General features: G+C 33.0%; 1 protein-coding gene across 1 annotated transcript in view; it reads left to right on the top strand.

The window, feature by feature from the left end:
* The first annotated feature begins 6345 nt into the window (after window positions 1-6345).
* LOC118447671 (uncharacterized) overlaps window positions 6346-14276 on the top strand; it is a 41558-nt gene continuing 33627 nt past the window's right edge. Inside the window, exon 1 of the mRNA XM_035879882.2 lies at window positions 6346-6549. Within this exon, the coding sequence (XP_035735775.1) occupies window positions 6447-6549 (103 nt within the window). The 5' untranslated portion in view covers window positions 6346-6446. The remainder of the gene's footprint in view (window positions 6550-14276) is intronic.

Genomic DNA, 14276 nt, shown 5'->3' with positions numbered 1-14276 from the left:
TTGCAACTATTTAATCGTATCTTAATTTAAAAATATTGTTTTTTATGGGGGAGGGGGCAAATCGTTCGAGGGTCGTAACAACGACTTAACGTCGTTTTACAGACGGCACGTAAGCAACCGTCTAAATTTGGATTTTCTTTGCGACGGGACAAGAGTTTAGGAGAGAACGTTTATGAAATTCCACTTTTCATATGGAACCTTGGAAGAATTTTTGTGCGTTCCTAAAACGAGTATCGATCGTGAAAAAAAATTCGTCTCGCATTGAATTAAAGGGAAAGAAAAGAAGAAAAAAGGAAAAATAAAGAAAGAAAGAAAGAATGAAAGAGAGAAATAAGAAATCATGTAAAAGAAAAAACGAAGGAAATGTGTGAGTTCTATAAAAGATTTCGAAATTAATCAGCGCATTATAATCGTGGCATAAAGTTAGCTTGCCGTAACGAGCCCGTACGTTTCCTTAAAGGTGAAAGTAAAAGTTGTCTGGCACTTTGCCGTGCGGCTCATGCCGCAAAATCGTTCGTTCGAATTGGCCCTTATCGTTTGCCGCACATTCTACGAGAGAACTTCCGGAATTTGGAAGATATTTTTTGTTCACCTACTTTCTAGTATTCGAAAACCTTATCGTCTTCTCCATTTTAGTAAATATGATGTTAAATTAATTTCTATTTTAAATATAATTTCGAGACATAAATTTTTTTTATATTTTTTTTAAATATCTCATTTTACAGATTCAATTCAAAAATATTTTATAGATTCAATTTAGAGATATTGTTGAATATAATTTTATTATATCTTTCAGATATAATTGAAATATAATTTTATAATAATTAAAAAAAAAAGAAAAAAAAAAAAGAAAAAAAAATAAGAAAAGAAAGAAATTTATTTAACTTTTATCCATATAATTTTTATCTTCATTTAATTTCATCAAAATTATGAAGTAAGAATTAAAGAAGAAGTTTCTTTGGATAAATATGTTAAATTCATTAATACAACATCTTTTTACCATATAACGCGAATACTATCAAACGAAAAAAAATAAATCGATTCGAACATTTTCTTCGCTCGTATTTTCCTCCTCCTCTTTTAACCGGCAGATAATTCTAATTAAATTGTTCGTGACTAACGTTGAGCGAATACAACTCGTGACTCAGAAACCATCCCGATGAGACGTTCAACAAACTGGCCCGCATCGAATATTATAAAACATTGCTTTTAAAATTCATGCGACTCTCTTTTACTGGATTGTCGGATCAAAGAAAGAGATTTTTTTTTAACTGAAGGGAGAAAGCATCGTAAGTGCAGAAAATGAAGTTCGATCGTAAATTTCCTTGCTCTTTTATCATTCATTCGTTCCGTATTTTACATTTTTTCCCCTTCCTTTTTCTGTCTCTCTCTCTCTCTCTCTCTCTCTCTCTCTCTCTTTATTTTGTTTTTTTTTCTTTTTTATCGCTTCAAACAAAATTACCAGGTCGGCCGACGATAATTTTACGAAGATCGTAGGTACTCACGTTGCAACGCGTTCTACATTTTGCAACGAGACCCGAGAGCCAATGGTAGAGAGGCGAATTTTATTTCGGTCGAAAGACTCGTCTTTTTGCATTCGAGAATCAGCCCGGCGTCTCGTTCCTCTCAGTCGAGATATTTTCAGGAGCTCCAACAGGGAGAACTCTGGCGCATTGCATACCTCGAAAAAGTCATTTCATCCGCGCTATGCTACGTCTGGCTTGTGAAAGATAAAAGTGAAGCTCTTTTTAAAACTTCGTTATTTTATCTTCCATTCTCTCTCTCTCTCTCTCCTTCCCTCTCTCTCTCTCCCTCTCTCTGTATCTATCTATGTATCTATCTCTTTTTCATACATATTTCTTTTTTTATAATTTTTTTTAATTTCTTTTTTTTTTTTTTTTTTTTTTTATCGACAAATAAATCCATATTTTATACACAGAAGAGAGATAACAGAAATATCACACGTTCGTTCATGCGAAGATAGAGAGATATAAATTCGTGAAATATAATATTTTGTTCGGGTTATAATACTCGAGGTATCGATTCTCGCATAGGTTTCGATCAAGTTTAAACTCTCGGCATTTCTGTGTCGTCGTTGAACGCCTTCGGAATATTGATATTAAACGACTATCATTACTGACATTGGAGACGTCTATAGAGCATTGTTCGACAATACATACACAAGTTCTCTCGACATGGATCAGTGCATCGTTCGTTTATAATATCTCGTTTGGACGCACTCGACCGAATGGCACGCTACCTTCGAGCGCGATCGATCGTAAATAAAGTCTACCGACTCTTCTCGTCTCTTTCGCAAAGATTTATTGATATTGGATAAATCTGATTAGATCAAGCATTTTTTTTTTCTTAATCTTTTTTACAAATTTCGGTTGACCTAAATAGTGACAATATCGGAGAAATTAATTCCCTATACATAAAAAATTTACTAATCCAAAATTTACATTTTGATCATTCAACGTCTATTTTTCAATTAATCTCAATGGTAAATAATTTCAATCATTCTTATAAAAAAAAAAAAAAAAAGAAAAAAAAAAGAAGGATAGAAGTATGAAAAAAAACTATTCAAACAAGGAAGCTTGATATCGGTATCGATACACACACACACACACACGCACACATACACGCGTGGTCCTATTTTTTCACCTGTCCCATATTCACCAATCCCCGCAATAAAATAGGCTCCTCTTTCTATCATCTTATATTCTTCTTTATTCTTCTTCCGTTTTCCCCTTATAATTCAAGGTTAGAATGGTCCTGCTAATATGTCGTCGCCGTAGCACAATCCCATGATGACAAAAAAAGAAAAGTAACAGACAGAGAATCGTGACAGCTTTCGAAGGTTTATAATAGTCTGTGGGATGAGATAAAGAAATGCACCCCATAATGTTTCTATGAAACGTACCGACTATTTAGTCGTTGGAACTAGCAAAACTTTTATTGCCATTGCTTAGAAATTTTCCTTGCTTTAACCCAAAACATGCGATTCGTTTTACTCGAAGTTTAGTGACTTTCTTCTCGTTTCACCTATATAAAAAACATACACAAGCTTACACAAACATACATAGGGTAATGTAGTATATCATAAATGTATTTTATCGAAACGAAGAGAAATCGAATTATGATCATTATTATTATTTTTATCATCATCATCATCATTATCATCTTCATCATCATCATCATCATCATCATCATCGTCGTCATTATTATTATTATTACTATTATTATTATTATTATTATTATTATTATTATTACAACAATAAGGAAACATTACTATTCGAATTTTTCTATTCCTTATTTTATATGCACTTTAAGCAGTCAATGATACGAATCACGTGGCGAGTATATAGTAATCGTAGATGGAGAGTGAAAGTGTGTCACTGAATTTTTTTCATTTTTGCATTGTCGTCATAGATCTCGAAACGATTTAACGTCACAGCTTGATCACGTATATCCTGTATCCTGCAGCATGCGAACGCATACAAGCGTTCACCGTCTAATACCATTACGATCGCTAATACTATTAACCAACGCTATTACCGTTACAGGTTCCCTCGGTATTTCATCTTAATGGAACGATTTCGCCGTTTCCTTCGCTTACCAACATCAGTAATACCAGTTTCTATGAAGAACCGTGACCATGGTTCTATATAATCTTATCGCACGCTAAAGTTTAAATATCTTTTACTTATCAAGAATTCGATAGAATCAAAAAACATTTCGAATCAATGATGGATATATATATATATATATATATATATATAAATTATATATATATATATAATTTTATTATGTAAATATATGTATCTACCTGGTTAAAATATTAAACTTAGATTCTAAAAACATTTTCGATTATTGACTCATATTCCTATTAAGGGACATGTAATACGTTGAAGTATTTTCGTATGAAAGGGGAAAAGTATACGGGGTGTAACCCATTTATGCTCGACGGATAAAAAAGAAAAACGGTTCTGGCGATTAATCGGATGGAAAAATTGCATCGCAGCTTGCGGACAGCTTCTGTGTAAATATCGGTAAACATCCATTTGAGAGGAGTTACTTTTCTGCTTTGGGGGTAAATAAAAATGGATGTAATGGTAAAAAGAGAGAGGGAGAGAGAGACAGAGAGAGAGAGAGTACAATGATATATCACGATTTCGAGACGTGGAAGTAATCGAAAAATTGATGATTCTGACGTAAGTTAACTGGCTCGTGTACAAAGTGCTTCCGAGAAAAAGAAAGAAGCAAAAGAAGAAAAAAGTGAAACACACCATAAATACCATTTTTATCTCGTCCATTTTCCTCGTATCAGCTTGACTAGTTTTTGGGCAACGAGCAAGTCTTCGTAAACGGTACAAAAAATATATTTCTCTAAAAAAAAAAAAATCTTCGCTTTTCCATTAATTATATTTGTCAAGAATCATCTGAACCATAAACAAAATTATTAGTATCAATTGATTTATTAATCCATGATGTATATAAAAAATAAAAAGAATTCATCCAGAATAACATTAACTAACGTTAGATCGTTAGTATAAAAAAAAAAAAAAAAAAAAACAAAAAAATAGAAAAAAAAGAATAACGATAATGAATATAATGAATAAAAATAAATTATCCTTTTTAATTTTACACGCAAATAATAGAAAATCATTTTTGTTATACTTAAAACTTCAATATTGTTTTCTCTGTAATCATATCTCTTTTATAACAGCTTATAAACATGTAATTTAATTTCATGGATATTACAATGCTTTAAAGAAAAAAAAAAAGAGAATAAATTAAAGAAAGAAAAAGATAAGGGAAAAAAAAGAAAAAGAATAGAAAAAGAATGATTAGAAAAAGAAAGAGGCAAGAGAATCTCTGTTTTTTTACTCGTTAGGCTGGTAAGGGATGCGCGTAAACACGGTAAACGATCCGTAGGGTAATAGGGAGAGTAGCTGCGCAGCTACGCTGTTTAATAGTGGGGATAGACAGTAGAGAGGCGCGAGGAGCGGTGGTAGGGGTAGGCACGATGCACTCCGGGCCTCGAGCGTTTGTCAGTCATAGTCAGTCGTTCGGCGGACGCGCGCCGGTTTGGTTGTTTAATGTTATTGTTTATTATTTGTTCGATGCCACGCGATCAAACGGTTCTCGTGTTTCAATTTAACGTTCGAAACATGTCAACGGGGTTCGTGCAAAGACTCACGATTATTTCATGAGGTGGGAGTGTGATAGTGATGTGTTAAACGTTTCTCCTATTAATCCTCCTAACAATATAAAAGTATACATGCATATATATATATATGTATATATGTTTATATGTATATATGTTTGTGTTAGTAGAAAGCTAATAGTAGTGCATTCGTATCACCTGTGTAAACAGTGACGAACGTTTCTCGTGCATCTGAATATCGAAAATATATATTCTATCTCAACGAGGAAGAGAGGAAGTTAGAGAGAGAGAGAGAAAGAGGGAGAGAGGGAGGGAGATAAAGATAGAAAGAAAGAAGATAATTAATAAATACGAAGGAAGAGAAAGACCGTAGAAACACAGACTTTCTTATCTCTCTCTCGGGATTCACATTCGGGACGATTACATTGCCAAAACATAACAAATAGTGAATCTTCTAAACGACCGATCAAGGAAATTTCGAGGAACTAAACTCTTATTGTTAGTTTCGTGGAAGTTGATAATATAAGAAGGAGAATGCATTTTTTCTTGTCTTCTAACGAAGACAACGTAATAATAGTATAATAATAATAACAACAACAACAACAACAATAATAACAATAACAACAATAATAATAATGATGATGATGATAATCGAAATCGAAACGTAGAAGATACGTACATATATATCTTATTATTGTCGAGTTTCAAATAATCTCATAGAACGATAATATTATAAAGCGAAGGAAAGACACAGTGCAAAAACTGAACGGCGCCTTCTCGATCGTCGAACCGTCGCCTCGACCAATAACGAACGTCGTCACCTTCCCCCCTTCACCTTCATCATTATTTTATCTTTTTCTCTCTCTTTACGTGTACTCTGCTATTTCGACGAAGAAAGAAGAAAAAGGAAGAAGAAGGAGGAGGAGGAGGAGGTGATGATGGTTTGGTGGGGAAGTTAAATCGTATGAAATTTTTCGAGGTTAGAGGCGCCATAGCAACGATTTCGTGACCCGTGTATGTGTGTGTTAATTAATTCGTTATTATTAAACGTGATTCAGTCTCGCTTGAATTTTGTTATCCATCGTGTGGAGGCATTTAAAAGACAATGTGGACTATTGACTGAACGGGTAATTTTTTGTTTTTCGGGGGGTGGTGGTGGTGGTGGCGGTGGTGGTGGTGGGGGTGGTGGCGGAGGAGGCGAGGAGGAAGAAGAAGAAGAAGAAGAAGAAGGGAGGAGCCGATAGAGTAAAGTGAGAAGAAACAAAAGGCGGTGGAGATGATGATGGCGCCACAGGTGGTGGGTGTTCTGCTGAAGAAGCCGGGACAGCAGAACCACCCGCGCATAACGCCCCTCGATCGACAGGAAACCAAGATAAGGGGTGAGTTTCCGTTCCTTATTTTTTCTTTTTTTTTTTTGGATCCATCACTTGTCTCTTTCGATCCGCCTTCTCTTTCCCTTATTTCCCTTTTTTCAGTTATCTCTTTTATTTAATAGATGGAAGGTTTGTATAGGAATATCTTGGATTTCTGTGAGATTCTATATGCCAAATATTCGATCGATGAAACGCTCGGGCTATTCAAGTGAGATCGATTGGAGCGTGCGTATATGTACCGTATATACGTATACGTACATTTATTGATGTTCGAGCGAGAGAGACAGAAAGAGAGAAAGAGAGAGAGAGAAAGAGAGAGAGAAAGAGAGAGAGAGAGAGAGAAAGAGAGAGAGAGAGAGAGAGAGAAAGAAAGAGAGAGAGAGAGAGAAAAGAAGATAGAGAACGAATATAACATGCTTTCTCTCGACATCTTTTTTCATTACATTTTCCCAATAATTTGTTCGTTGAGAAAAGGTAGAAATGTCACAAATGAAAAAGTAATTAATTTCGAGTGAAATTGTAATAACGTTTCTTTTACTTTCTCTTTGATTTATAAAGAATAAGTCGAAGTAATTGAAATGATTATGTATTATTAAATGATTTGGTACAAGAGAATTTCGGAAGAATGCGTTAGTGTAATAAATGTCCATGTATGTCCATGTATCCCGTATATCATGGATAACAATTTTGTTATTCAATCTCGTTGCGGTTTATTAACCTAATCTTTCGACCGCCTGTTATTTTATTTTATCTATGTACTTTCGCTTTATCTGAGCACAATTAATTTCTAACCGCACGCGGATATCCTGATTGACAACCGCAACGGGATAGAATACGATAGCCATGGTATATTCATTTCAAAAAGAAATGGCGAGACCGAGAACCGCGTACTTACCTATATCACTTTGGAGAACGCTTAACATTCTTTGACATAATGAGGATTCGAAAGGCCGAAATGCCAAGGAGTTCGTCGATCTTGGATATGTTACACGTTCATCCGTAAAAAAAAAAAAAAATAGAAAAAATTATTAAATGGTTAAGTATATGAAAATTATAACATAGACGTTGTTAGAAGTAGAAAAGAGAGATTTAAAAATGATATCTTAAATAATAGGGATACCATTTTAAAGAATCCAACCAGTTAATTTAAAAACGTTGAGGAATTTGCGTACACCTAGAAAGTTTTCAAAAATTTATTTTACAGAAAAATATTTTTTTATTTAATGATATTATTATCCTTACAGAAAAATATTATGTGATAATTTCATTGGGCAAATTCTTAAAATTCACGAAGATACAGCCGTTCGAAATTGATCCTAACGAGTTCGACATAACATTTATCTTAAACTTTTAACGTTGTTATCTCGAAAATATTTATTTTACAAATCTATGGGAAATGATATTTTAAAAATTATTGAATCGATTTGAATGAAATTTGGTGAATGATTATTTCTCATTTCATTTGTTTTTCAGGCCATAATATTTGTTTCTTACCTTTTAGTCATTAAAAAACTATTTTTTTTATCAAAAATCTCATGGAAAATTCAATCACTCATATTTTTTTTTTGTTAAATGAAAATCTTACAAGTCCTTTATGAAGTACTGATTTTTTTGGTTCTTTACTTTATCTTTTCTTTTTCATTCTGATAATACTTTGAGGAGATATTGTTGGAGCTGTATGAAACGACTTCGTTTGGTTCGATATCGACAATAACAAGAAGATAATGGATTGTTTTAAGTTTTTCAATGGAAAATATTCTTCATATTACACACTCATTCATATTTAATAATTTTTCATTAATAATATAAATAAGATGCAAAAAATTATAAAAATTTGCCTTTTTTTTTAAATTCATCTAGATATATGTAACCCCGTAAATATAAGTAACTCATTTTATCAATTCATAATAGAATTGATTTAATTATTATTAATTCATGTAATAGTTAAGACTTAATTACTAATTAATAAATTTTAAGGAAGAAAAAGAGCTTCGAAATTATTTTAAATAATATAGACGACGTGAATGTATCCATTGATGTGAGTGTCAACAAAAATATATCAAACATAAATGACTCATTTTACCAATTCACAATAAAATGATTAATTGAATTAAGTTAATTAGTATAAATTCATGTAGTTAAATTATTATTTTAGCAATTATTATGTATAAAAATTATTCAATAATAATGATTTAATAATTTGAAAGTTAAGAAATAAAAAAGAAAGTATAGAAATTATATTAGAATATTTAAATGACGAAGACAACATTTAAAGTTATTCAGTGATACCACAAACATAGTTCAAACAATACACACTATAATTTTGATACGCCGAAGAGAGAAAGAAAGAGAAGGAAAATTGTATGTAAACTCTCCGTTCACTGAGATTTACCGATCCTGACATTACCGACCCCGTGATTCATTCGATCTTAGTTATTACGACATTACAAAGTCTTATCGACTTCTAACTCAACAACGACTATTCTCGTTTCTTCTTTGAATTTTTCTATTATTGTTACTGATATCACAGATATGAGATAGTAATGAGAGAGAGAGAGAGAGAGAAAGAAAGAGAAAGAGAAAGAGAAAGAGAAAGAAAGAGAGAGAGAAAGAGAGAGAGAGAGAAAGAAAGAGAGAGAGAGAGAGAGAGAGAGAGATTCGTATAATTAGAATCGAATCCATTCTAATCTTCGATCCTAATCTCAAACGATATTCTTTTAACTTTTATTTTATCCGTGACGTGTAAGTACTTTAACCCTTAGTTAGAAGACGATCCTGCTACTTTGACATTTAAATATCATACTATTCAATGAATATGTTTTCCGACCCTCTTACGTCAATGTTTTTAAGAACCTTCCCTTTCACAAATTCCGTTGATTTTCCAAATGGTTCAAGATGATATCCTTTGATCGTAATCGCTTATCTTCTCTTTCTCTCTCTTTTTCTCTCATGAGAACCTTTGAAAGGCCTTTTAAAGTCTCGTCTCGTTCGTCGCACACGATTGACAATTCGTACTCCGTAATCCGGTATCTGGGCTACCGTGGTAACGGGATACTTTTATGCGGTTATCCAGCGGTCAGGGGGAGGGCAGGAGGCAAGCTGGACGTGAAAACGAGGCGACGAGTGGAGGTGACAAGCGGGAAATGTCTCTCGACGCGGTGGTTCTCGCGTCGGGAGACGTCCTTTTTTTCGTTTTTCTTTTCTTTTATTTTCTTTTTTTTTCCTTATTTCTCCTTGTTCCTTGGTCCCCTTCTCTTTTTTTTTTCCTTTTTTTTTTACTCCCTGTATCGAAGTACTTACATAGTAGCCCTGACACCTATCCCGATATTACCAATCGTTCTCTTAATGTCAGGGATCTCGACTCTTTTTTTTATCATGACTTTTTCACTATTTTTAGATCTTTTTTTCTCTTTTTTTGTTTATTAATGAAATTAGAATTTTTTATATTATTTTTTTATTTTTTTATTATTTTTTTTCTGTTTTTTCTTTTTTTTCTTTTTTTTTTTTTTTTTTTTTGTAAATTTTGCAAGCTATACTATACGTTTTTCTTGTGTCGGTACGCGGTGGTAATATTGTTTGCAAATGATATTCCTAATTTTGACATACTTCATAATATTTTATCGATTATACTAATTGACATTGTTGAGATTGATTAAATTTTTTTCTTTATGATAAAAATATTATGTATTATATATGCGCGTGAATAAAAGTATAAATTTAAGTATAAATTTGTATTCTATTATGAATAACCGATAAAGGATTATTATCTATTAGAAATAGGATAATTATTTATTGACGTTTTGTATTTAGAACAATAAAAAATTACTTCGTATCTTTGTCGAAAACAATTAATAATATTTTATATATTCTATAATATCTTTATTTGTTTGAAAATACTTTTATATATAATTTTTGTAAGTTATATCGGATATATGTAATCTCTTAGATACATAAGATGCATAAGATTTCTGCATAAGATCAATTTACCAGTGAACATTCGAGTTGTATTAATTCTAAGCGGATATTATCTCTGTAAGATATATTTCAGTCGATGATTGTCCAGCAGTAATTTTATTCCCTAGATTCTAGAGTTACGATTTAGTTTGAAACGTCTGCTATTCGAATACACAAATAATGAATCATACCGATAACAAAGGTAATTCGAAAAGTTATCGTCCCACGCGCCAATTTGCTTTAATGGTTGATTCTAACAAAAAGCAAATGACACAAGATAGACAATTTCCGGTTGAAGTACCAATGTACCAAATGACCATAAACGTTAAGAAATCTTATTAGAATCGTTTAATTTCGTAGCAAAAGTGGAGTACCTAAATACCATCGTTTTACCGCGCAGGTCAAGATACAGTAAAAGGAAAGCAGGTGAGTTGAGCCTATTAGTAGGTAAAGCCGTGCTGGTTTTACTTACCGCCACTATATACCTGCCTTTTCACCCCGCAGATACGATTAATACTAGCCAACCCTTTCACTTCTAACGGGTGATCTCCGATCGACCTTAGATTTCCCACTTGGTAGCACCTTCGACTTCGTTATACAATAAATTTCTATCTAATTCTCTCCCTCTCTCTCTCTCTCTCTCTCTTTTCTTTTTTTCTTCTACTTCTTCTTTAGTTCTTGGCGAAGGAAACAAATCGACGATATATCATATATTTTTTATTACGAGAAAATAAATCAACAATTGTATAGGAAAGTTAATCAAATCTTTTTTTCTTTTTTTTTTTTAAAGAAAAATTAAAAATAATTCATCAGGATAATAAATATCTTTATATATATTTTATATTCTCCAATTTTAATGTTTCCCCAATACGTATTTCAATGTAAAAGAAGAGTATTGAGTACTTTGTAAAACTAGTTGGATGGTTTGCTTGATTTTGTTCTTTCAACGAGATTACCTGTTTTTGCTGGCAACCAAAGGAGCGTATCATAAATCGTAGAGGTACGAACGATTCGTAAGAAGAAATCCATAGGTTTCTTTACTTTCTAACGGATGCTTGTAACAACTGAGCTAGAACGTTGTAAGTTCTGATGGGTTGAACGGAGGAAAAAAAAAGGATAAAATAAAAAAAGAAAAAAGAAGAAAGAAAAGAATATAATGAAAAAAAAAGAAAAAAAAAAAAAAGAAAGAAAAAAAAACTTGCGAGATGAGCAAGTTGTTTCGCAACAAAACGACGAAGAATCGAAGAAAAAAGAATTCGATCCATCGAGATATATTAGCTATTGACGTTGCGATAACGTTAGCAATAAAACTCGTAGAAAAATTAAAAATCTCTCTTTCATCGAATCGATCGATTTCGTTTTATTGCTTGTCGACACAAACCTTCTTACTCAGAAACCATGGAGAGGCACGTGTCGCGTTAAATTTGCATAATTTATCATCAGCTTCATTCATCGCGATAATATGTACATACGTATGAAAATACACACAACACGCGCGAGTACACCTATACAAACAAATTGTAATCTTTTGCGATAGAAAAACGATAAGAGAAAAAATAAGTGTTTCGATTTTCGATTTCTGAAGAAAAAGAAGAAGAAAGAGAGTAGGAAAAAAAAAATAAATGAAAAAGATGAAAGTAAAAGAAAAAAAAAAGAAGTTGAATCTCTTCTCAATAAATCAGTAACTTTCTCACGATGGAACAACGCTTTACGAGAATGAAACTTTCGATTCCTCGTTTCTAATAGTGCGAGTTATATCGGACATCTAATCGAGCGGAAATTCGTAATAGAAGCAAATTTATTTTTTTTTTTCTACGAGCGATGATATATAGTTGGTGAAATGATTTTCGAAGATTCTCGTATCGAAATAAAAAGGAGAGAAAAGAGAAAGAAAGAAAAAGAGAAACAGAGAGAGAGAGAGAAAGAGAGAGAGAGAGAGAGAGAAGATACTAGATTTGCTTCAGAGCATTACTGCGTGTGCTCCAATTCCAGGGTCGAAGGGTGTTCTTAAAAGCCCTCCTCTCTCTCTGTCTCTCTCTCTCTCTTTCTCTCTCATCGAAGCTTAGATATCCTTGTTTCATCTCGAGCGTTTCTTTTTTTTCCGGTCTCCCTATCTTCTCTCTTTCTCTTCTTCTGAAGACGTTGATTCGTCACCATGTCCTTTTCTACCTTCCCTCTTTCGTCTCTGATGATTTTTCGCGGAATGCGAATAGTAGCAAGAGTGATAGAGAAAGAGAAAAAGAAAGAGAAAGAGAGAAAAAGAATGTGAGAGACAGAGAGAGAGAGAGAGAGAGAGAGAGAGAGAGAGAGAGAGAGAGTGAGAGTGAGAGAGTATAAAAGAAGTCTTTGTGACAGTATGAGGGACATGGCGTCTCCGTAAATAGTTCATGGGACCCCCTTAAGAACCCCACGAAAGAAAGAGAGAGAGAGAGAGAGAGAGAGAGAGAGAGAGAGAGAGAGAGAGAGAGAGATAAAGAGAGAAAGAGAGAAAGAAACAGACGCGCCACACGAGCGTCGTACGCAAATGGTGACACACGCTTCACACTTTCGACATGTATATGCCCGAGGAGTGCCGATAAAACTGGATTTCAAGGTGCGAGGATGCTGCCGAAGAGAGGAGGATCCCAAACGAGATATGGATATTTCTCATCGTAGAGATTCGATTGTATAGTACGATTGAAACTTCCTCGATTGAATTTATTTCTTTTTCTCTTTAAAATTTTTTTTTTATATTTTTTGTTCTCTCTCTCTCTCTCTCTCTCTCTCTCTCTCTGTTTTTTTTCTTTTTGCCTTTTTTTCTTTCCTTATCTTTTTTTTTTTTTTTCGCTTTTGCACTCCATCAATCGATCAATCAATTCAAGGTTGAATTTTGAAAGGATTGAAACTCGATTATTTGTATAATAATTTATACAATAGATAATCCAACGTATTTAATTGTCGATTACTAGTTTCCTCAGACTTAAATACTTAGGTAAGGTATTCCGATGTTGTAAATAGGATAGAAAATTAAAGCATACTGTGGAATTAACCACGCTCCACAAGTGCCATTGATGAAAACTAGCTACGACTGGGGATTAAGATGCGCATATAGATACGCTTCTACCCTATTTGATCGTATACTTCCTTTGAACGTCTTCAGAAAGAGCGGGAGAGAAAGAGAGAGAGAGAGAAAGAGAGAGAGAGAGAGAGAGAGAGAGGGAGAGAAAGAGAGGGAAAGATGAGCCCTTTTGATATGAAACCTCCTGAGAAATACCGCCCATGCTAGTATTACACGTTTAAAGGGAATAATCCTTAGAGAATTTCTCTCTCTCTCTCTCTCTTTCTATTAAAAGAAAAATTAGAGCAAGAGGATCTTCACCGTATTAGTCAGCATACGAAGAAGATTTCTCTTTAAATGACACGTAAGCAAGTACAAAAGAATAAAGTTTGAATTATCTAAAAAGATATTTAAAATGTATAACCATATCGAAATATTATTTCGACCATTCTATCAGTATTTATCTCACGTACATTAATTCCATTCATTTAGTCGTGTATTAATTCGAATTCCTCGAATCGTAGTAATACGGATCATAATGATCCATGAATTGGAAGGCGATCGATCGAAAGTCTAGAATCGATTATGATTACCGAAACGAAATTCTTTCATCCCGATTGGCAATAATAATAATAATAATAATAATAATAATAATAATAATAATAATAATAATAATAATAATAATAATAATAATAATAATAATAATAATAATAATAATAATAATAATCTTGCACGATCACAT

This window comes from Vespa mandarinia, chromosome 1 (genome assembly GCF_050613455.1).
Source record: "Vespa mandarinia isolate Hongniang chromosome 1, ASM5061345v1, whole genome shotgun sequence".
Classification (NCBI taxonomy): domain Eukaryota; kingdom Metazoa; phylum Arthropoda; class Insecta; order Hymenoptera; family Vespidae; genus Vespa; species Vespa mandarinia.
Note: the sequence above shows the minus strand (reverse complement) of the source record. Positions and strands in the feature narration are given on the sequence as shown.